The sequence below is a fragment of the Ursus arctos genome, chromosome X, assembly GCF_023065955.2.
Source record: "Ursus arctos isolate Adak ecotype North America chromosome X, UrsArc2.0, whole genome shotgun sequence".
Lineage (NCBI taxonomy): Eukaryota > Metazoa > Chordata > Mammalia > Carnivora > Ursidae > Ursus > Ursus arctos.
Genome location: NC_079873.1, coordinates 100,829,433 through 100,853,945, shown reverse-complemented (window position 1 = coordinate 100,853,945; position 24,513 = coordinate 100,829,433). Strand labels below are relative to the sequence as shown.

The 24,513-nt window shown below is 37.0% G+C and overlaps 1 protein-coding gene across 1 annotated transcript; it reads left to right on the top strand.

Moving 5' to 3' along the window:
* ACTRT1 (actin related protein T1) lies at positions 1-2,263 on the top strand. The gene has a single exon (XM_026520546.3). The coding sequence runs from the start codon at positions 1,001-1,003 to the stop codon at positions 2,132-2,134; it is 1,134 nt and encodes a 377-aa protein (XP_026376331.1). The 5' UTR covers positions 1-1,000; the 3' UTR covers positions 2,135-2,263.
* Positions 2,264-24,513: the final 22,250 nt, after the last annotated feature.

The window sequence follows — 24,513 nt, the reverse complement described above, 5'->3', positions numbered from 1 at the left end:
TATGCTGTAAGATAGGTAAATAAAATTTATTATATTCAAACAGTGGAAGAACCTTGAAGACAATATGCTAAATCAATTAAGCCAGACACAAAAGTCCTCATATTACATGCCTTCATTTATATTAAAAAGGCAGAAGACATTTATAAAGACAGAAAATATATTAGTGGTGTCTAGGGCCCAGGAGGACAGTCTAAAGAGGGTGATAGCTGAAGTACACAGGGTTTCTTTTGAGGTAAATAAAATATTCTAAACTTGACTTTTGTAACATTTGCACATAAGAGTGAATACACTGAAAATATGGGAATGTACATTATAAATGGGTGAATGTATTGTTTATGAAATTTATCTCAAAAAAAAGCTGTCAAAAACAAGAATCACGTATGGGAGGTAATAAAAGATAGAGCATTCTGAGTTCCTCTGAAACCGTATTAAGGGTATCCTCATTCCAATATGAACTTGTGTCTTGTGGTTAGTTCCTCCCTTTAGCAAAAGGAAGTGTATTTTTTGTCATCTCCCAAAATAACTTTGCTGTGCATAGAAGCCAGTTTTCTGGAAGAAGTCCACAGTTTGGATGCTTCATTTTGTTCTAAGGCTAGGCCTCTGCTTCAGGTTCATAGATATAAGCTGTCCATGGGTACAGTCTGCCTTCCTGTTTTTCATGTTTCTCCAAGCCAGGAGTATTGGTGGCTCAGAGACCCCACCCCTTAAAATCCCTTTGTTGCTCTCTGAGGATAATTGTTGCCTTGGCCAGATTGTTACATAGGGGGCAATCATCACTGAAATTGCCATAGCAGGCCCTGGGCTGCCTTAAAGGGGACAAGATTCATGGGTTGAAGACGGGGTATTCTGGGGGATTGGGGACAGCCTGCTAGCTCCTCCTGAGTGTCAACTCGAGAACTTTGGAATCCTGTGATTTTAAAACTTCCAGAGGTGCCTATTGTCATACAAAGTGGCAAAGTGGTTTTTATTTTGTTGAAGTTTGGAAGAGCATGCTGCAGATATGTTTAACCCATATGTATTAGATATTCCAGCTGTAATTTTTGACAATGGATCAGGACTCTGCAAAGCAGGCCTGTCTGGAGAGATTGGACCCCGTCATGTCATCAGTTCTGTCGTGGGGCATCCTAAATTCAACATGCCATTATCAGAAGCCACTAAGAAAAAGTACCTTGTGGGAGAAAAAGCCCTACACAAATATGAGGCCTTGCATTTGCACTACCCTATTGAGCGTGGACTGGTAACAAGATGGGATGACATGGAGAAACTTTGGAAGTATCTTTTTGAGTGGGAACTAGGAGTAAAACCTTGTCAACAACCTGTGCTCATGACTGAGCCCTCCTTGAACCCAAGGGAGACTCGAGAGAAGATGGCCGAAGTGATGTTTGAGACCTTCAGTGTGCCTGCTTTCTACCTGTCCAATCATGCAGTGGTAGCACTATATGCGTCTGCCTCTGTCACAGGATTAGTGGTGGACAGTGGGGATGGGGTCACTTGCACTGTCCCTATCTTTGAGGGTTACTCCCTGCCTCATGCTGTCACCAAGCTCTACGTGGCAGGAAGGGACATCACAGAACACCTCACTCGGCTCCTCCTTGCTAGTGGAAGTACTTTCCCTTGCATACTCAATAAGGCCTTAGTGGGTGACATCAAAGAGAAGCTGTGTTATGTGGCCTTGGAGCCAGAGAAAGAGCTATGCAAGAGGCCAGAAGAAGTTCTGAGAGAATACAGACTGCCAGATGGGAATATTATCCACATTGGAGACCAGTTGCACCAGGTGCCTGAAATTCTTTTTGCACCTGACCAGCTGGGTATCCACAACCCAGGACTATCCAAAATGGTGTCCAGCAGCATTATGAAGTGTGACACTGATATACAAAAGAATCTTTTTGCAGAAATTGTGCTGTCTGGGGGCACCACTCTTTTCCCTGGGCTTGAAGAAAGACTTATGAAGGAACTGGAACAGCTGGCTTCCAGAGGAACTCCCATCAAGATCACAGCTTCTCCTGATAGATGTTTCTCTGCATGGATAGGTGCGTCCATTGTGACCTCTCTGAGCAGTTTCAAGCAGATGTGGATCACTTCTGCAGATTTCATGGAGTTTGGGACATATGTTGTTCAGAGAAGATGCTTTTAAGGAATCCAGAGCACAAGAGACTGCTTGAAGTGTCAGATCACAGGAGCACTTGTGGAAGGTGACATCTTCTTTTGAGTTTTGGCATGGTGTTTGATAAAATTGATATGACATTTTCGTTTCAGCTCATTTTTGGTGGCAGCAGAGTAATTTCTGATCTGGTTAACGAATCCTTTTAAGTGGTTCTATTTTACCCTTTCTGTCTCATGGACATTGTTAGTTGTTTTCTCCAGAGAAATGCTTTGTTTATTTGTTGAAGTTGTGTCTACTTACAGGGTTTATAGTTAAAGCAGATGCTTAAACCTCATGCCCAGATGCTTGACTCAGTAGGATCCTTAGGTCCTTCATTTTAATCAAGTATCTTGGATATTTTTGACAGATCTAGTGCCAAGGTAAGGCAAAAATCACCAGAAAAAGTGTGAGAAGTGGAGGGGAATTAAGTAAAATAAATGCTACCCTGCTGTTAGGGCTCAACAGACCCTTTCATTCAATTGATCCTTTATTAGCAAAATAGGGTTCTCTGCTGTTATCAGAGGTTAGGCAGCTAAATAAGATGAAGCTGTTTTCCTTGGCAAAGTGGAGAAATGTGAACAGAAATCACTATTTTATTAAGGTTCTCTAAGCTCAAGACCCCTACTCCCAGTTGGAGTTTTAAGAATCAACACCTCTACTTTTTGTTTGTTTTTAATTTCAAGGATATTTATAGCCTCATTTAGTTAGGGATAAAATAATGGAAATATTTAATGGTAATCAATCAATAAATTATTAAATAAATTATGCCTACACGATTTTTTTCTCATTAATCTAGTGTTATTTTTCCCAAATATTATTGGGAGAAAAATGGAAAATTCAGAGAAGTCTTTATAACACAAGCTGTTTACTTTGCAAACAAAACAGTGACACTTTCCCACATATATGTCTATGCACATTTGTATGTACATGTATAAATGAATATTATTATGTGTTTATAAGTACTTAGAAGGATACATACCATTTAGTTTACATAGGTTGGTGAAACAGAATAAAATGAGAAGTAATACAGACAAAAAGATCAGATGGGGAACAAATCACAAAGAAAGAGGTAGTCCAAAAATTTCAGTCTGAGTGAAATAAAACCATTTGTCTAAAAAAATTTCTACTTTACACACATCTTTTCAAACCCATCTTCAGGGTTGTCACATTGCTGGCTTGAATATAGCCATGAAAATTATTGAATAAGATAAATCACAATAAATCAGGTTTTTTTTTTTTTTGAGAGATCTGGCTTAATAGCATACTTCTGTTTACCAGATAACTTAGCAAAACCACAATGGAACAAGAAGATAGTGGAATGCCATCTTCAAAGAGCTAGGGAAGCATTATTTTCTATCTAGCATTACATACCAAGGAAAGCCATTCCAAGAAAGATGGTAAAATAAAGATTTTTCCAACAATAATGAAAGTATCTACTGCCAATAGATCATCACTAAAGGGGATTTTATATGATTAATTGAGGTCATATAGAAATAATCCAGAATAAGATCTATATGGTATAAAAAGAAATAATGAACATTTAAAAATGGTGTAAGTGGAGGTAAATTTTAAAATAGTGACTGAATTAATTTATAGTATTAACATAATACAAAGGATGAAAACTCCGTAATACTAAAGGTCTAAATCATGGAAACTGATTTGGGTTAGAAATCTTTGAATATATTTGCATTTGTCAGAAAAGGAAATATTAATTAAATTTAGAAATGTATGTTGAAACTGAATAAACTCTGCAAAAATCCTTAAAAATAATAAAAGAAAAACCCACTAAATAACCACTGCAATTGGAAATACTAAAAGGCATTTCTGAAAAAAAATATCAAAGACAAAATTTTAGTGAAAATTATAAGCTAATTAAAAAGGAATGACTGTGGACTCTGGGAAACAAACTGAGGGCCTCAGAGGGGAGGCGGGTGGGGGATTGGGATAGGCCAGTGGTTGGTATTAAGGAGGGCACATATTGCATGGTGCACTGGGTGTTATACGCAAAAAATTAATCATGGAACATTACATAAAAAACTAAGGATAATGTACTGTATGGTGACTGACATAATATAATAAAAAAACATTAAAAAATAAATAAATAAAAATGCCACTGTTAAGGAAAAAAAAAGAAATATCCTCATATATGCTCTGGTTTTGTAAATGCCTTCTCAATTTTTGCTGAGCATCTATTATGTATAGAAATGGTGCTAGGTCTTAAAAGAGAGTCTAAGAATAAAAGTCTTATTCACTGAAAAAAAAAACTAAGGATATACTGTATGGTAACTAACAGAACATAATAAAAATTATTATAAAAATAAATAAAATAAATAAAAACGAATGAGGGACACCTGGGTGACTCAGTTTGAAAAGTGTCTGACTCTTGATTTCAGCTCAGGGCATGAGCTCAGTGTTGTGAGGTCGAGCTCCACACTGGGCTTTACACTGGGCTTAGAGCCTGCTTAAGATTCCCTCTCTCCCTCTGCCCCTCCCCCTCTCAAAAAAATGAATGAGAACAAAATATTAGATTTTAAGGGGTGGAATGCAGCTAATGCTGGAATTAGTAAGAAATGTATAGTCCTAAATGTTTATGTAAGTAAAAACAAAGGGTGAATATCAAAGAGCTAAATGTCTAATTTATGAAAAAACAAATAGAATAAACCCTCAAAATAGGAGGAAGAAATTTAAAAAAATAGGAAATCAGAAATTAATGAAATCTTGCCATCTGCAGCAACATGGATGAACCTAGAAGGTATAATGCTAATTGAAATAAGTCAGTAAGAGAAAGACAAATACCACCACATGATTTCACTCATATGTGGAATTTAATAAATAAAACAAATGAACGAAGGAAAAAAGAGACAAAAACCCAGACTCTTAAATACAAAGAACAATCTGGTGATTGTCAGAGGGGTGGTGAATGGAGGAAGGTGTAAAATAAATAAAGGGGATAGATAGTACGCTTTTCTTTATAAGCACTGAGAAAGGTATAGAATTGTTGAATCATTATACTGTATACCTGAAACTAATAAAAATGTATGTAAATTATACTCAAATAAATAAATTTTAAAAAATGAGATATAGAGCAAGGACAAAATAAAGAGAATGAAGAAAGACTTGATTCTTTATAAAGACCAAATAAATAGATGCCAATGAAATTATTGATCAGATCTATAATAAGCAAGTTTAAAATTGTGGATAATTGAAAGTGGTCATAAATGCTAATGAAGAAAAAAAATTAAACAATGGCCATATTATGAATACACTTAATCCCACAAATGTAAATTTACCTAAACTATATCCTAAAAATATATATCCTTATCTAGTATAAAAATTACAATGTCATTTTAAAATCTTAACATAAATTAAACATTGTCTAGATATTTTTCAGTCATTCAAAAATTCCACTTTTAATGCATATTCTTTAGTATTGTAGAAAAATCATCAAACTCTTACTAATTTTATGAGTACAATATAGCTTTTAAATTATACAAATCATAGGCAACATATGAAAGACAAATTCAGATCAATCTCATTATAAACATAGAAGCAAGTTTCTAAGCAAAATATTAACATACTAAATTCATCAATGTATGAAAAGTTCATTTTAAGATCAACTTTGCATGGTGCACTGGGTGTTATACGCAAATAATGAATCATGGAACACTACATCAAAAACTAAGGATATACTGTATGGTGACTAACATAACATAATAAAAAATTATTATTAAAAATTAAAATCAACTTTGGTTTATTTCAGAAATGCAAGTTTTGTATACCATTTATAAATCTGTGGATGTAATTCACTACAATCTCAATAGATGGAAAACTTAGAACATTTGAGTTACCATCCATTCATCCTAAAATATATTATCCAAGGCAAAAGAAATACCATTACCATAAAATGGTCAATATTATTCAAAAACCTACATCAAACATACTGCAAAAATGTGAATATCAAAATATTTGTTTTAACATGAAATAATCAAGGACTGCCACTATGAGCAATTTTTAGTATTATACTAGAGGTACTGGATAGTTAATTAAATAAGACACAGTAAAGAAAAAAGTTACAATAATTAGAAAAAATAGTCATTTTCAGATATAATAAGATACTCTCCAGAAACCTAAAAATATTAATAAAAATATTAGAATTGGGATGATTTATCACTTTTCAATACAAAATAAATATACCAAAGTCAATTGTATTTCTAATGGTAGTACTGAAAGCTTAAATTAAATTTAGAAACATTATTTAAAATAGCAGTAAAGAATTTAAGATTCCTAGAAATAGGAGTAGAAGATCTTTATGTAAAAGATCTTTATGAAGAAATTTTTCTTAGATTTTTTTTGCAAATAAAGAAACCTAAAGAAATGGAGAAACTGGTCATGCTCATCAATAGAAACATTTAAATCATAAAGTTGACATTTTTCTATACAATGGTTTATAGATTCAATAAATTTCAGTAATAATCCAAATGAAGTTGTAAGACATAACTACATTATTCTAACATTTATACTTAATATCAAAGAGCCAAGAATATTTAAGACAGTCCAGAAATAAAACCAGGGAGGAAAATTTGATATATTAAAAGGTATTGCAATTATGACCATGCTGTAATAATTTGACAACATACAAATAGATATATATGATAGTAAACTGAATCTAGAAACAAATACAGATATACTTGAAACCTGATAGTACTGAACCATAGATGATGTGATTGTTGAGTAGTTAACTTTATGGAAAAACAATAAACAAAAATGTGTATGTCAAGGCATACACAGAGACTGACAGAGACTGAAAGGGATGGAGAAGGAAGGGACATGGAGAGGGAGAGGGAAGGGACAGAAAGAAGGTGGGAAGGAAAAAAGGGGAAAGCCATGATGAGGGGGAGAGAGAAGGGACAGAAAAGCAGAGGGACAGAGGGAGAGATGAAAAGAGAGGGGTGAAAGGGAGAGGGAGAGAGAGAGGGAAATTATAGAAGAATCAAGAACTCAATGTGGAAGATAATATTTACAATTTTAGGTAACATATATTTTTTATCTTTTTTTGAGTATATTGTTTTTAACACCATATTTATTCATTTTTATTTATTTTTCATTATTGAAATATAATGAACATATAGTGTTCTATTAGTTTCAGGTGTACAACATATCGATTCTACAATTCTATACATTATTCTGCTCACCATGATTAGTATGGTTACCATCTATCACATTAAAATATTATTGAGTATATTCCCTATACTGTACTTTTTATCACTGTGATTTATTTATTTTATAACTGGAAGTTTATACCACTTAATCGCCTTTATCTATTTTGTCCACCTCACACACACCTCCCTTCTGGCAACCACCAGTTTGTTCTCTGTATTTAAGAGACTTTTTGTTTATTCTGTTTTTTTAGATTTCACACATAAGTGAAATCATACGGTATTTGTCTTTGTCTGATTTATTTCACTCAGCATACCATCTATGATCAATCTATGTTGTTGCAAATGGCAAGGTTTCATTCTCTTTTATTACTGAGTAATATTCTATCATATATCTACATATCTATATCTATAAATACATCTACGTCTATAATCTATCTTCCTATCACATCTTCTTCATTTATCAGTGGATACCTGGGCTGCTTCCATATCTTGGCTATTGTAAAGAATGCTGCAATATACATAGGGGTGCATAACCAGCAAAGAAATTGAAGCAGTATTCAAAAATCTCCCAACAAACAAGAGTCCAGGACCAGATTGCTTCCCAGGGGGAACCTACCAAACATTTAAAGAAGAATTAATACCAATTCTTCTGAAACTGTTCCAAAAAATAGAAATGGAAAGAAAATTTTCAAACTTGTTCTATGAGGCCAGCATTACTTTGATCCCAAAACTGGACAAAGACGCCACCAAATAGGAGAATTACAGACCAATATACCTGATGAATATGAATGCCAAAATTCTCACCAAGATACTACCTAATAGGATCCAACAGTACATTAAAAGGATTATTCACCACGACCAAGGGGATTTATTCCTGGGCTGCAAGGGTGGTTCGACATCTTCAAATCAGTTAATAAAATAAAGGACAAGAACCATATGATCCTCTCAATGGATGCAGAAAAAGCATTTGACAAAATACATTATCCTTTCTTGATTAAAACTCTCTGCACAGACACTTTTCCAATGAAGACATACATATGGCTAACAGACACATGAAAAACTGTTCAAAAGCATTAGTCATCAGGGAAATTCAAATCAAAACCATACCGCCTTATGCCAGTTAGAATGGCAAAAATTGGGAGAGTTAAGATGGCGGAGGAGTAGGGGACCCCTTTTTCAGCCGGTCCCCTGAGTCGAGCTGGAGAGGTACCAGACCAGCCTAAATAACCACGGAATCAGCCTGAGACGCAGGAAGATACATCTGGATCTCTACAAATGAACATCTCCAGTGCTGAGTATTGAGGTACGAAGAGGGGAGCCGTAAAACCTCGCACAGATATCAGAAGATAAACGGAAGGGGGAGGGAGCCGCTGCGTTTGGGTGCCGGGAAGCGGCAGCCACCTGCACGGGGGAGCGGGCGGACTCATGGACGGCACCCGCGAGAGAGCGGACTGAGATAGGTGAGCCGTGAACGCACGCCACCAGGCTTCTCGTGGAACACCGGAATCCCGGTGTGCTCACGGGATTCAGACTGAGACCGGGAGCTCCCGGAGCGTGCGCGGGGCGGCTGGCAGCTAGCGGCTGGCGGGCCACCTGCATGGGGGAGCGGGCGGACTCGAGGTCGGCACCCGAGAAACAGCAGACTGAGACCCTGAACTGGGTGCGCGCGCCACCAGGCTTCTCACGGAGCTCCGGAATCACAGTGTGCTCACCGGGCATAGACTGAGACCGGGAGACCCGGGAGCGCGCGGGACGGCCGGTGGCTGGCAGCATTAGAAACACAAAGGACAGAGGCTCACCAGCCCTGGAAGTGAGGGCAGGGACGCCGGGTGTGGGGCGCATATCCCGGGACGCTGCAAGGTTGAGCAGCACCAACAGTAACAGAGTTAAAGTGGCCAGAACATCAGTGGAGAACGGGCTGCAATCCCTCTGTTCTGTGACAATGCAGCCTCTGCTGCTCTGACTCTCAGAAGAGGCATAGCCGACCGCCAGGGAAAGCCTCCAGAGAACAAAAGCCTGGAAATACCGGCTCAGAGAGTGCCCATCCCCATCCCCCCTCGCAGGGGACATGGAGACTCTACCCAAACAGGGTTGCCTGAGTATCAGTGCGGCAGGCCCCTCCCCCAGAACACAGAAGGCAGGCTGAAAAATCAAGAAGCCCACAACCCGGGGCGCCTGGGTGGCGCAGTCATTGAGCGCCTGTCTCCGGCTTAGGGCGTGATCCCGGCATTCCGGGAAGGAGTCCCTCATCGGGCTCCTCCACTGGGAGCCTGCTTCTTCCTCTCCCAATCCCCTGCTTCTGTTCCCGTTCTTGCTGACTGTCAGTCTCTCTCTCTCTGCTAAATAAATAAATAAAATCTTTAAAGAAGAAGCCCACATCCCTAAGATCCCTATAAAACAAGGGGCACGGCCTGGGACCCAGTCAATAATTTGGGCTCTGGACAACCCCGCAACCTCTCCTCATCAGAATGACAAGAAGGAGAAGCCCCCCCCTCCCCCAGCAAAGAAAAGACAGTGAGTCTGTGGCCTCTGCCACAGAAATAATGGATATGGATGTAACCAAATTATCAGAAATGGAATTCAGAGTAACGATGGTCAAAATAATGAGCAGAATTGAAAAAAGTATTAACGAAAAGGTTACTGAGAATATAGAATCCCTAAGGACAGAAATGAGAGCGAATTTGACAGAAGTTAAAAATTCTATGAGCCAAATGCAGGCAAAACTAGAGGCTCTGACGGCCAGGGTCACCGAAGCAGAGGAAAGGGTTAGTGAATTGGAGGATGGGTTAATAGAGGAAAAAATGAAAATAGAAGCTGGACTTAAAAAAATCCACGCCCACGAATGTAGGTTACAGGAGATTACTGACTCAATGAAACGATCCAGTGTTAGAATCATCTGCATCCCCGAGGGGGTGGAGAAAAACAGAGGTCTAGAAGAGATATTTGAACAAATTGTAGCTGAAAACTTCCCTAATCTAGCGAGGGAAACAAACATTCGTGTCCAAGAGGCAGAGAGGACCCCTCCCAAGCTCAACCACGACAAACCTACGCCACGTCACGTCATAGTGTAATTCGCAAATATTAGATCCAAAGATACAGTATTGAAAGCGGCCAGGGCAAAGAAATTTCTCACGTACCAAGGCAAAGACATCAAAATTACGTCAGACCTGTCCACACAGACCTGGAATGAGAGAAAGGGTTGGGGGAGCATATTTAAAGCTCTTTCAGAGAAAAACATGCAGCCAAGGATCCTTTATCCAGCAAGGCTGTCATTCAGAATTGATGGAGAAATAAAGACATTTCAGAATCGCCAGTCACTAACCAATTTCGTAACCACGAAACCAGCCCTGCACGAGATATTATGGGGGGTTCTATAAAAGTAAAAAGGCCCCAAGAGTGATACAGAACAGAAAGTCACAGCCAATACAAACAAAGACTTTACTGGCAACCTGGCATCATTAAAAGCATATCTCTCAGTACTCAGTCTTAATATTAATGGCTTAAATTCTCCCATAAAACACCACAGGGTTGCAGATTGGATCAAAAGAAATGACCCATCCATTTGCTGTCTACAAGAGACTCATTCTGAACCCAAAGATGCATTCAGACTGAGAGTAAGGGGATGGAGTACCATCTTTCACGCAAATGGACCTCAAAAGAAAGCTGGGGTAGCAATTCTCATATCAGATAAATTGGATTTTAAACTACAGACTATAGTTAGAGACGCAGAAGGGCACTATATTATTCTTAAAGGAAGTATTCAACAAGTGGATATGACAATTATAAATATATATGCGCCCAACAGGGGAGCAGCAAGATACACAAGCCAACTCTTAACCAGAATAAAGAGACATATAAATAAAAATACATTAATAGTAGGGGACCTCAACACTCCACTCTCAGAAATAGACAGAACACCCTGGCAAAAACTAAGCAAAGAATCAAAGGCTTTGAATGCCATACTCGACGAGTTGGACCTCGTAGATATATATAGAACACTACACCCCAGAACCAAAGAATACTCATTCTATTCTAATGCCCATGGAACATTCTCAAGAATAGACCATGTTCTGGGTCACAAAACAGGTCTCAACCGATACAAAAAGATTGAAATTATCCCCTGCATATTCTCAGACCACAACGCTCTGAAATTGGAACTCAACAACAAGGAAAAATTTGGAAGAGACTCAAACACTTGGAGACTAAGAACCATCCTGCTTAGGAATGACTCAATAAACCAGGATATCAAAAATCAAATTAAACAATTTATGGAGACCAATGAGAATGAAAATACAACAGTCCAAAACCTATGGGATACTGCAAAGGCAGTCCTAAGGGGGAAATACATAGCCATCCAAGCCTCACTCAAAAGAATAGAAAAATCTAAAATGCAGTTTTTATATTCTCACCTCAAGCAGCTGGAACAGGAACAGAAGGACAGACCTAATCCATGCACAAGGAAGCAGTTGACCAAAATTAGAGCTGAAATCAATCATGCAGAAACCAGAAGTACAGTAGAGCAGATAAACAGGACTAGAAGCTGGTTCTTGGAGAGAATCAATAAAATTGACAGACCACTGGCAACACTTATCCAAAAGAAAAGAGAAAGGACCCAGATTATTAAAATTATGAATGAAAAAGGAGAGGTCACGATGAACACCATTGAAATTGGAAGGATTATTAGAAATTTTTATCAACAGCTATATGCCAATAAACTAAGCAATCTGGAAGAGATGGAATCCTTCCTGGAAACCTATAAATTACCAAGATTGAAACAGGAAGAAATTGATTTCTTAAACAGGCCAATTAATTATGAAGAAATTGAGTCAGTGATAAACAACCTTCCAAATAACAAAACTCCAGGCCCGGATGGTTTTCCTGGGAATTCTACCAAACATTTGAAGAAGAAATAATACTTATTCTCCTAAAGCTATTTCAAAAAATAGAAACAGAAGGAAAGCTACCAAACTCATTCTATGAGGCCAATATTACCTTGATCCCCAAACCAGGCAAAGACCTCCTCAAAAAGAATTACAGACCTATTTCCCTAATGAATATGGACGCCAAAATCCTCAACAAGATACTTGCTAATAGAATCCAACAGTTCATTAAAAGGATTATCCATCACGATCAAGTGGGATTCATACCTGGGATGCAAGTGTAGCTCAATATTCGCAAATCAATCAGCGTGATACATCATATCAACAAGAAAAGACTCAGGAACCATATGATCCTCTCAATCGATGCCGAAAAAGCATTTGAAAAAATAAAAGCATCCTTTCCTGATTAAAACCCTTCAGAGTGTAGGAATAGAAGGTATATTTCTCAATCTCATAAAAGCCATCTATGAAAAGCCTACTGCAAATATTATTCTCAATGGGGAAAAGCTGGAAGCCTTTCCCTTAAGATCAGGAACTCGACAAGGATGCCCACTCTCGCCACTATTATTCAACATAGTACTAGAAGTCCTTGCAACAGCAATCAGACAACGAAAAGGGATCAAAGGTATTCAAATCGGCAAAGAAGAAGTCAAAATGTCTCTCTTCGCAGATGACATGATACTCTATATGGAAAACCCAAAAGAAGCCACTCCCAAACTATTAGAAGTTATAGAGCAATTCAGTAAAGTGGCGGGATACAAAATCAATGCTCAGAAATCAGTTGCATTTCTATACAAGAATAACGAGACCGAAGAAAGAGAAATTCGGGAATCCATCCCATTTACAATAGCACCAAAAACCACACGTTACCTTGGAATTAACTTAACCAGAGACGTAAAGGAACTATATTCTAGAAACTATAAATCACTCTTGAAAGACATTGAGGAAGACATAAAAAGATGGAAAGATATTCCATGCTCATGGATCGGAAGAATTAACATAGTTAAAATGTCCATGCTACCCAGAGCAATCTACACTTTCAATGCTATCCTGATCAAAATACCGAGGACATTTTTCAAAGAACTGGGACAAATAGTCCTTAAATTTGTATGGAAGCAGAAAAGGCCCCGAATCTCCAAGGAACTGTTGAAAAGGAAAAACAAAGCTGGGGGCAACACAATGCCGGATTTCGAGCTTTACTACAAAGCTGTGATCACAAAGACAGCATGGTACCGGCACAAAAACAGACACATAGACCAACGGAACAGAATAGAGCCCAGAAATGGACCCTCGGCTCTTTGGGCAACTAATCTTTGATAAAGCAGGAAAAAACATCCGGTGGGAAAAAGACAGTCTCTTCAATAAATGGTGCTGGGAAAATTGGACAGCTACATGCACAAGAATGAAACTTGACCACTTTCTCACACCATACACAAAAATAAACTCCAAATGGATGAAAGACCTCGATGTGAGACAGGAATCCATCAAAATTCTAGAGGAAAACATAAGCAGCAACCTCTAGGACATCGGCCAAAGCAACCTTTTTCATGATACATCCCCAAAGGCAAGAGAAACAAAAGATAAAACGAATTTATGGGACTTCATCAAGATTAAAAGTTTCTGCACAGCCAAGGAAACAGTCAGAAAAACTAAGAGGCAGCCCACGGAATGGGAGATTATATATGCAAATGACACTACAGATAAAGGACTGGTATCCAAGATCTACAAAGAACTTCTCAAACTCAATACACGAGAAACAAATAAACAAATCAAAAAATGGGCAGAAGATATGAACAGACACTTTTCCAATGAAGACATACAAATGGCTAACAGACACATGAAAAAATGTTCAAAATCATTAGCCATCAAGGAAATTCAAATCAAAACCACACTGAGATACCACCTTACACCAGTTAGAATGGAAAAATAGACAAGGCAAGAAACAACAATTGTTGGAGAGGATGTGGAGAAAGGGGATCCCTCCTACATTGTTGGTGGGAATGCAAGTTGGTACAGCCACTCTGGAAAACCGTGTGGAGGTCCTTTAAAAAGTTAAAAATTGAGCTACCCTATGATCCAGCCATTGCACTACTGGGTATTTACCCCAAAGATACAGACGTAGTGAAGAGAAGGGCCATATGCACCCCAATGTTCATAGCAGCAATGTCCACAATAGCTAAATCATGGAAGGAGCCGAGATGCCCTTCAACAGATGACTGGATTAAGAAGTTGTGGTCCATATATACAATGGAATATTACTCAGCTATCAGAAAGAACGAGTTCTCAACATTTGCTACAACATGGACGGCACTGGAGGAGATAATGCTAAGTGAAATAAGTCAAGCAGAGAAAGACAAGTATCATATGATTTCTCTCATCTATGGAACATAAGAACTATGATGATCAGTAGGGGAAGAAAGGGATAAAGAATGGGGGGTAATCAGAAGGGGGAATGAAACATGAGAGACTATGGACTCTGAGAAACAAACTGAGGGCCTCAGAGGGGAGGGGGGTGGGGGAATGGGATAGACCGGTGATGGGTAGTGAGGACACGTATTGCATGGTGCACTGGGTGTTATACACAACTAATGAATCATCGAGCCTTACATCGGAAACCGGGGATGTACTGTATGGTGACTAACATAGTATAATAAAAATCATTATAAATAAAAAATAAGAATGGCAAAAATTGACAAGGCAGGAAACAACAAATGTCAGAGAGGATGTGGAGAAAAGGGATCCCTCCTACATTGTTGGTGGGAATGCAAGTTGGTATAGCCACTCTGGAAAACAGTGCAGAGGTCCCTTAAATAGTTAAAAATTGAGCTACCCTATGACCCAGCAATTGCACTACTGGGTATTTACCCCAAAGATACAGATGTAGTGAAGAGAAGGGCCATATGCATCCCAATGTTCATAGCAGCATTGTCCACAACAGTAAATCATGGAAGGAGCCGAGATGCCCTTCAACAGATGACTGGATTTAGAAGATGTGGTCCATATATACAATGGAATATTACTCAGCCATCAAAAAGAATGATTTCTTAACATTTGCAGCAACATGGACGTGACTGGAGGAGATTATGCTAAGTGAAATAAACCAAGCAGAGAAAGACAATTATTATATGGTTTCACTCATTTATGGAACATAAGAAATAGCAAGAAGATTGGTAGGAGAAGGAAGGGAAGAATGAAGGGGTGGTAAACAGAAGGGGGAATGAACCATGAGAGACTATGGACTCTGGGAAACAAACTGAGGGCTTCAGAGGGGAGGTGGGTCGGGGACTGGGATAGGCCAGTGATGGGTATTAAGGAGGGCACATATTGCAGGGAGCACTGGGTGTTATATGCAAATAATGAATCATGGAACACTACATGAAAAACTAAGGATATACTGTATGGTGACTAACATAACATGATAAAAAATTATTATATAAAAAAATAAACTGTTACAAAAGCATTTAGAAAATAAATAAAACTCTCTGCAGTGTAGGGATAGAGGGAACATAACTCAATATCATAAAAGGCATAAACGAAAAGCCCACAGCAAATATTATTCTCAATGGGGAAAAACACAGCTTTTCCCCTAAGATCAGGGACATGACAGGGATGTCCACTCTCACCACTGTTATTCAACATAGTACTAGAAGTCCTAGCCTCAGCGATCAGACAACAAAAAGAATTAAAAGGCATTCAAGTTCACAAAGAAGTCAAATTCTCACTCTTTGCAGATGACATGATACTTTATGTGGAAAACCCAAGACTCCACTCCAAAATTGTTAGAACTCATACAACAATTCAGCAATGTGACAGGATACAAAATCAATGCACGGAAATCAGTTGCATTTCTGTACACTAACAATGAGACAAAAAAAAAAAAATAAAGGAGAGAGAGAGAGACAGAGAGAGACCAAGGAATCCATCCCACTTACAATAGCACCAAAAACCACAAGATACCTAAGAATAAACCTAACCAAAGAGGTAAAAGTAAAATACTAAACAGAGTGTAAAGTGCAAATTTAAAACTTTGTAATATAACATCTGATGGGCAGCTAAATTTTAAGTTCTCTATATTGATATTTGGCACCATTATCTCTGATTCATCACTGTAGTTTAACTTTTACAGGTTATTGTCAGTTATTACTGTGGATATTTGGGGGATGAATCCCCAAGGGACATTTATCAGTCTGAAAGCAGCTGGTCTCAAGATGTTAAAAGATGACCTGCAAAGGAGTGGGACAAAGGCCTTGAAAATGATACTTCTTTGGGGGCAAACAATATCTAGACATATTTGTGGAAATGTAAGCATTCCTAGAAATTAATGGAAAGAGAAAACTGTTAAAATCTAGACTTTTAATGACAGGAAAGTCTTTTTAAATTAGTGTGGTGTTAGATATTACATAACCTTTATTTAGTGCTCACAATGCATTTTGCTAAATTCTTTTCTTGCAGTATGACATTTATTTAAGCAATACTGTAAGTTAGTTACTCTTACTATTTTTATTTCCTAAGTGACGATGTTTGTCTAAGACCAAGAACTTAGTTAATGACACTTCAAGATTCAAACTCTGAGTCTTCTTCCAGAGGTTTAACTTCTAAGTTTATCATCTTTAAAGACTTGTGCATTTTACTTCGTTTGGCACTTATTGAAAAAAAATCAACAATTCAGAAAAAAATGCTTAAAACAAAGTCCCGACACATGTCCCAACAAAGCATCACCATACAGTGGTGTGACAGACCCAGATTATCCAAGCTAGACTCAAAGATACAATTTTTTGAACCATACTGGTTATAAGTGACTACCAGTTCTTTATTGTAGTAAAGTAATCGTAAAAATACAGAGTAATTGTAAACACAGCCCCAATTTTTCACCCATCACTGTATTCAGGCCTTTTCCTATGTGACTTACAAGCTCCTCCTTTCAAGAGTTGATGTCTGTGTTTCTTTGTTTCTGGGCCATTCTTGTAACTTGTGCTGATCTAAATAAAGAGGTAAACTGAGGCAAGCTCAAACTTGTAAAAACAAAGGATGAATTTACTTGGGATTAGAAGAGGAATTGCAACTGGGCCATGCAAACTCTGTAGCAAGCTACAGGTGAGTTCATTAACGGTTTGAGGTGCAGTATATTTATGGGCAGGGAACATAAAGAGGTAAGAGTTCAGTTAAGGTCTGTTAAAGTCAAATGGAGATCATCTTTGAAAATTTCCCAAGCCGACAAAACTAGTCCAGTCAAGTCAACTTATTTTTTGAGACCACCTGACCTGGGTCATTTTTTGTTCATGCATCTGGAAACCACAAGCAAAACTGCCCAAGGTTGATATGAGGCAGACCCTGGCCACCTCCCATTTAAGAAAATACCAGTATTCTTAGTTTATTATAAATTAGGCATTTATAGGACATCAGTCTCTTCAGTTTTATTTTCCTGAGAGCATATGCCTGAGATTTTCTATTTCTATTTTCTATTTAATATCCTGCAGTTTCATTTTAAATTGAAATTCTTTCACACTTGTAACAAGAACTCTCTCTTTGAACAAACTCATCATTGTGCATGTCTATGAGTCCAATTTTAACAGGAATTGAGTCAAATAGGTCTAGCCAGAATATTCTAATTTCGATGTTACTTTCCTCTTCCCACCCCCATCCCCTATAAGAGATGGCCTACCTTCACCCTGGCCTACCTTCAGCAAGAATCCTGTTTGGTGAGTTTAGTAATAATTACCCTACCATCATAGTAACTTTTCATCTACTGATTTCCCTCCCACAACTCTGTTCCTTGGTTATAAATCCCCATTTTTCCTTATTGTATTCAAAGTTGAGCCCAATCTCTCTCCCCTACTGCTAAAACACATTTCATTAGTCTCTACACCTATCACAATAGTCCTGAATAAATCAGTCTTGCCATTTAACAGTGTCATAAATAATTTTTCTTTTACATTTGATTTGGCCAACAGATACAGCAGAAGTAAAAGTGTGCCAATTCTAATCCTAGATCTTAAGAGTCCTTATGCACTGCCACTTTCTTTCAAAAATGTATCATGGTAACAAGTCCTGCCTGGCCTCCTGGTGGTATGTGAGAGACACATGAAAGGACCCGGTTGAGTTCATTTTAAATTAGCAGAACCACCCAGATAACTCATAAATTTGAGAACAAAAGTAAATGTTTATTGTTGTTTGTTACTAAGAATTTGTGAATTTGTTTTTATATGGAATTATTGTGCCAAAAATAACTGATGTATTTAGCAAGGAAAAAAAGTGAGCAGACATTAGAATCTGATCTATATCTTTTGGAATATGGGACATAAAATAGTTCTAGTAAACTATATGCAAGCCTGCTTATAGACTGTGGGGTTAGCTATTCTCAATAAGCCCTTTCATCATATTTGTATGTTCCCTACATAAAATAATTTCATATATAATGAGTGAGGGATTTTTTTCTATTTGTATCTGCTATGTTTATCTTCAATATAAAAGTATATTTTTAACAAAATTGTATGCAGCATTCTTACCTTATCATAGTACTAAGCTTATTCTATTTCTCCCTTTTCATGTGGAAATTCATCACTTGGACATTGATCCGATATCTTCATAATTTTTTCTCCACTTTTCTATATGAAAGTATGCACAGCCACACTTTTCTAACAATCCTCTGTGAGTTGCTTTCCCTTAGAATTAAAAATTACATATTGTAATTGCAATTAAATTGTTTCTTTTGTTTGATTTTAAACTGTTAGATATTTTCCATGAACCTGCACAAGATAATTCACTTTCATATTTAGTGGTCATACTGTTTTCAGTTACATTGAGATACCATAGTTTACTTAAATATTTTTGTTAATCATTTACTTTGTCATAGCTATTGTCTGCACAGCAAACCACCCCACACATCCTTAACATACCCTTAAATTCAAGGAAAAAGTCATCAGAACCAAATCAGCACTTGAATGCAGCTATGGCTTCAGTTCTGGATAGATAACCAAAAATTTTTAGTTTAGCTTTCACCTATTATTTAGCCTTATTTCCTAAATCCCTGTAGATTTTTTCCTGGGATTTCTTTACTTCTATTTCTCACATTGTTAATAATAGCTGAAGTCCATTTTTCTTCTCCTTTTTCCTGTGGAAATTTATGAATTGGACATTGATCCTATTTCCATAGAAATATTTTCATTAATTTCATATTTTCATTCAGTTTCCTGTCCAAAAGTCCCCACCTTCATATGATCTGAAAAATCCCTTGTGAGTGGCATTCACTTAAAACTCAGAGTTAGTTCTATGAGTTCAAATACAAGTATAAAATTACTTCATTTTTGATGATTATGAAATAATACTTATATATTGAGTATGTATGATTATTAATATAGATGATTAAAAATAAAATAATCCACCAAATATCATTAGTGTTATTTGCATAATGATAATAATAATAATAATAATAATAATAATAATTGTTATTTAATCCTGGAAGTCATGTCACCAAGATGGTGGAAAGACTAGCCCCAAGCTGTCTTTCCCTCATGAAACCACAGACTTAACAATATATGGCACAATCACCTTTCAGACTTAACAATATATGACACAATCACCTTTATGAGAAGTCTAGAAACCAGTTAATAGATTGCAACACTCCATGCAAGTGCATAGCCTAGAAGAACCAGATCAAAGCAAATAAGTTTATTGCATTTACTTGCCAGAGCCCCTCCTTATAGCTAGTAAAGTACAGCATGATTGGGGAAAACATTCCAACTCATGGCTCATTCTTGAAGAAGGAGAGAGGAAAGTGAAATATGCATTCAAAAGTTTGGCTTTTGCGTGGGTCTTCCAGAGTAACTAGTTTCTGTCTTATCTGACTTGGAGGATGGACAGAAACCAACATTGTTTGGATGCCTATGGGCTACTGAGAAGAAAGAAGAATGTATCAGTTTTCTGCGTAACTAGATAGATTACCTTAGCACAGAAAATAACCAAGAGAGACAAGATATGTGGGCTTCTGAAAAATAATAAAGGCAAATACGTTAACCAGAAGATTATGGGCACAAACCCACAAAACAAACATACCCAGAAAAGGTTTGAGAAGCCCCCAGAATATCTAGCTGGGCTGATGCATGAAACTTTTCCCTTGTATGAAGCCAGTCAATAAAGACTGGAAGACATATTTTTTTTCCAAAAGCCTACATTTCAAGAAAATATTACAAGGCATACAAAATCAAAAACAGAGAAACATGTACCAAAGAAACAAAATAAATCATCAGAAATCAATTTAAAACACATGGAAATCTATTAACCTGACAAAGAATTCAAAATAACCACATCAAATTTACTCAATGAGTAAAAAGAATATAGACAACTGAACAAAATAAGGAAATCAATGAATGAGTAAAATGAGAATATCAAGGAAGTGGTAAAGAATATTAAGGAGAAACAGATATAAATTCTGGAGCTGAAGAATGTAATAACAGAATTGAAAAACTCACCAAAGGGTTTCAATAGCAGATGTGATCAAGTAGAAGAAAGGATTAGCAAAATTAATGATAGGTCATGTAAAATTACTGAGGCAGAGGAACTAAAACAACCAAAAAATAATGTAGAAAAGGGAGAACAGCAAGAGACTTAGGGAACACGATCAAGTGGACCAATATATGCACTATGGGTAACCCAGAAGAAAAAGAGAGAAAGGAAACAGAAAACCTTTATACCTCAATGAACTAAAACAAATAAACAAACAAAAAGCCTAATGTTATCAGAAAGAAGGAAACAAATTTAAAAAAAAAGCAGAACAAGAGAATAGAAAAACAATAGAAAAAATAAATCAAACATTTAAAAAAATCCACAAAATTGACAAATCCTTAGCCAGATTGACTAAAAAGAGAGAGAAAAGATTCAAATAACTAAAATCAGAAATGAAAGAGGACACATTATACTGATATCACAGTTATAAAAAGGATTGAAATAGACAACTATGAACAATTGTATACCAACAGATCAGATAACTTCAAATAAATGGATAAATTCCAAGAAAAAGTCAACCTACTAAGACTGTATTAAGGAGAAATTGAAAAAAACTGAAGAGACCTATAACCAATAAGGATAACTGATAATCAAAAACCTCCTAACAAAGAAAATCCCAGGATGGATGACTTTACTAGAGGACTCCATAAAACTTCAAAGATGAAACGACACCAGTCTTTCTCAAACTTTTCCAAAAATTTTTCCAAATGCATTTGATAAGGCCAGCATTACCTGGATGCCAAGTCAAATACATTGCAAGATAAGAAAACTACAGAACAAATATTGCTAATGAATATTGACAAAAATTTTCATAAAATTTTTTATAAAATTTTTTTCAACATAACAATGGACTGATGAGTCACTCCAAATAGCAGAACTGGATCTAAACAAGAAGCAGTCTCTGACCCCGGAGAAGGAAGACATAGCAGCATTTACCCAGCTAGATTTTAGAATTACTTACAAACAAGTGATTATAGTTTCTTTCTTCTTCTTCTTCTTCTTCTTCTTCTTCTTCTTCTTCTTCTTCTTCTTCTTCTTCTTCTCCTTCTTCTTCTCCTTCTTCTTCTTTCTTCTTCTTCTTCTTCTCCTTCTTCCTTCTTCCTTCTTCCTTCTTTCTTCTTCTTTCTTCTTCTTCTTCTTCTTTTTTGAATGGACATGTCTCATGTTTATACAGCCTCAGTCTAACCTGTATGTTGGTTATGTGAAGTATTGATATACTTGTTCATAGCTCTCTGGATTAAGAAGAACACTTCCTTTCTTGAAGTGCAACATAAAATACAGACAAAGAAATCATCAACAAAATACTGCAAACTGATTCAACAGCACATTAAAATAATCATACACAATGACCAAGTGGGATTTTTTTTTTTTTTTTTTTTAAAAGATTTTACTTATTTATTTGACACAGAGAGAGACAGCCAGCGAGAGAGGGAACACAAGCAGGGGGAGTGGGAGAGGAAGAAGCAGGCTCACAGCGGAGGAGCCCGATGTGGGGCTCGAACCCAAAACGCCGGGACCACGCCCTGAGCCGAAGGCAGACGCGCAACCGCTGTGCCACCCAGGCGCCCCTGACCAAGTGGGATTTATCCCTGGGATGCAAGAATAGTTCAACATATGAAGATTAGTATGACTCACCACATTAGCAGAACAAAGGATAAAAATTACACGGTCATCTCAATAAATGTGTGAAAAAAATTGACAAAATTTAACACCTTTTCATGATGAAAACTCTCAACAAACTAGGAACAGAAGGAAAGTATCTTAACATGATAAAGCCCATATATGAAAAGCCCATAACTCATATCATAATGAGGAAAAACTGAAAGCTTTCCTTCTAAGATAAGGAACAAGACCAGGATGCCTACTCTGGTGACTTCTATTCAACACAGTACTGGAAGTCCTAGCCAGATAAATTAGGCAAAGCAAAGAAATAAAATGCATCTAATTCAAAAAGAAGTAAAATTATCTGACTGAAGATGACTTGATCTTATATGTAAAAAATACAAAGATTTCACATACACATAAAAATTGCTTAAACTAATCAAAGATGCAGGACATATTTTATTTATTTATTTATTTATTTATTTATTTATTTATTTATTTATTTTTATTATTTTTTTAGAAATAAAATTGAGGGACAGTTTATTAAAATTTTCCTGGATTAAAGCAAGTGGAAAAAACTCTTGGTATGGTAAGCAGAAATCTGACTTCAAATTCCATAGTAAAAATTCATGATCTCTTATCCAGTTCTCACATATATGTTACCTTTTAAAGTAAAGTAGAAGTCCTTTGAAAGACCACATCCCCTGGAGAAAGGACTCTGCCAGAAACATGTATTGTAAATCTTCCTACAAGCATTTTCTTTTTCTTTCTTAACTTTTTAAATTCAATTTTGTTAACACAGACTGCGTTTCAGGGGTAGATATTTTTTAAAATTTTATTTATTTGACACAGAAAGAGAGACCACAAGCAGGCAGAGCAAGAAGCAGGAGAAGCAGACTCCCCACTAAGAGATTGATGCCAGGTCCCTGTGATCATGACCTGAGGCAAAGGCAGATGCTTACCCAACTGAGCCACTCAGGCACCCCTCAGGGGCAGAATTTAGTGATTCATCAGTTGCATGTAACACCCAGTGCTCATTACATCAAGTGCTCTCCTTAGTGCCCATCACCCAGTTACCCCATCCCCCCACCCCACCCTTCCAACAACCCTCAGTTTGTTTCTGATAGTTTAGAGTCTCTAATGGTTTGCCTCTCTCTGATTTTATCTTATTTTACTTTTCTTCCCTTGCCCTATGTTAATCTGTTTTTATTCTTAAATTCCACATATGAGTGAAATCAAATGGTATTTCTCTTTCTCAGACTGACTTATTTTGCTTAGCATAATACCCTTTAGTTCCATCCACATCATTGCAAATGGCAAGATTTCATTCTTTCAGATGGCTGAGTAATATTCCATTGTATATGTATACCACTTCTTTATCCACTCATCTGTCAATGGAAATATGGGCTCTTTCCATGTTTTCACTATTGTGGACATTGGTGCTATAAACATTGGGGTGCATGTGCCACTTAAAATCAGTATTTTTGTATCGTGTGGAAAATACCTAGTACTGCAATTGCTGGGTCATAGGGTAGTTCTATTTTTAACTTTTTGAGGAACCTCCATACTGTTTTCCAGATTGATTGCACCAGTTTGCATTCCTACCAACAGTGTAGGATGGTTCCCCTTTCTCTGCATTCTTGCCAATATTTGTTGTTTCCTGACTTGTTAATTTTAGCCATTCTGACCAGTGTGAGGTGGTATCTCATGGTGGTTTTGAATTGTATTTCCCTAATGATGACTAATGTTGAGCATTTTTTCATGTCTGTTGGCCTCTGTATGTCTTCTTTGGAGAAATGTCTGTTCATGTCTTCTGCCCATTACTTGACTGGATTTTTGGGGGGGAGGGCGGTTGAATTTGATAAGTTCATTATAGATTTTGGATACTAGCCATTTATCTGATATGTCAGTTGCAAATATCTAATTCCATTCTGTAGGCTGTCTTTTACTTTTATTGACTGTTTCCTTTGTTGTGGAGAAGCTTTTAATACTGATAAATTTCCAATAGTTCATTTTTTATTTTGTTTCCCTTGCATCTGGAGACATGTCTAGCAAGAAGTTGCTGTGGCCAAGATCAAAGAGGTTGCTGCCTGAATTCTCCTCTAGGATTTTGATGGATTCCTGTCTCACATTTAGGTCTTTCATCCATTTTGAATTTATTTTTGTGTATGGTGTAAGAATGCAGTCCAGTTTCATTCTTCTACATGTGACTGTCCAATTTTCCCAA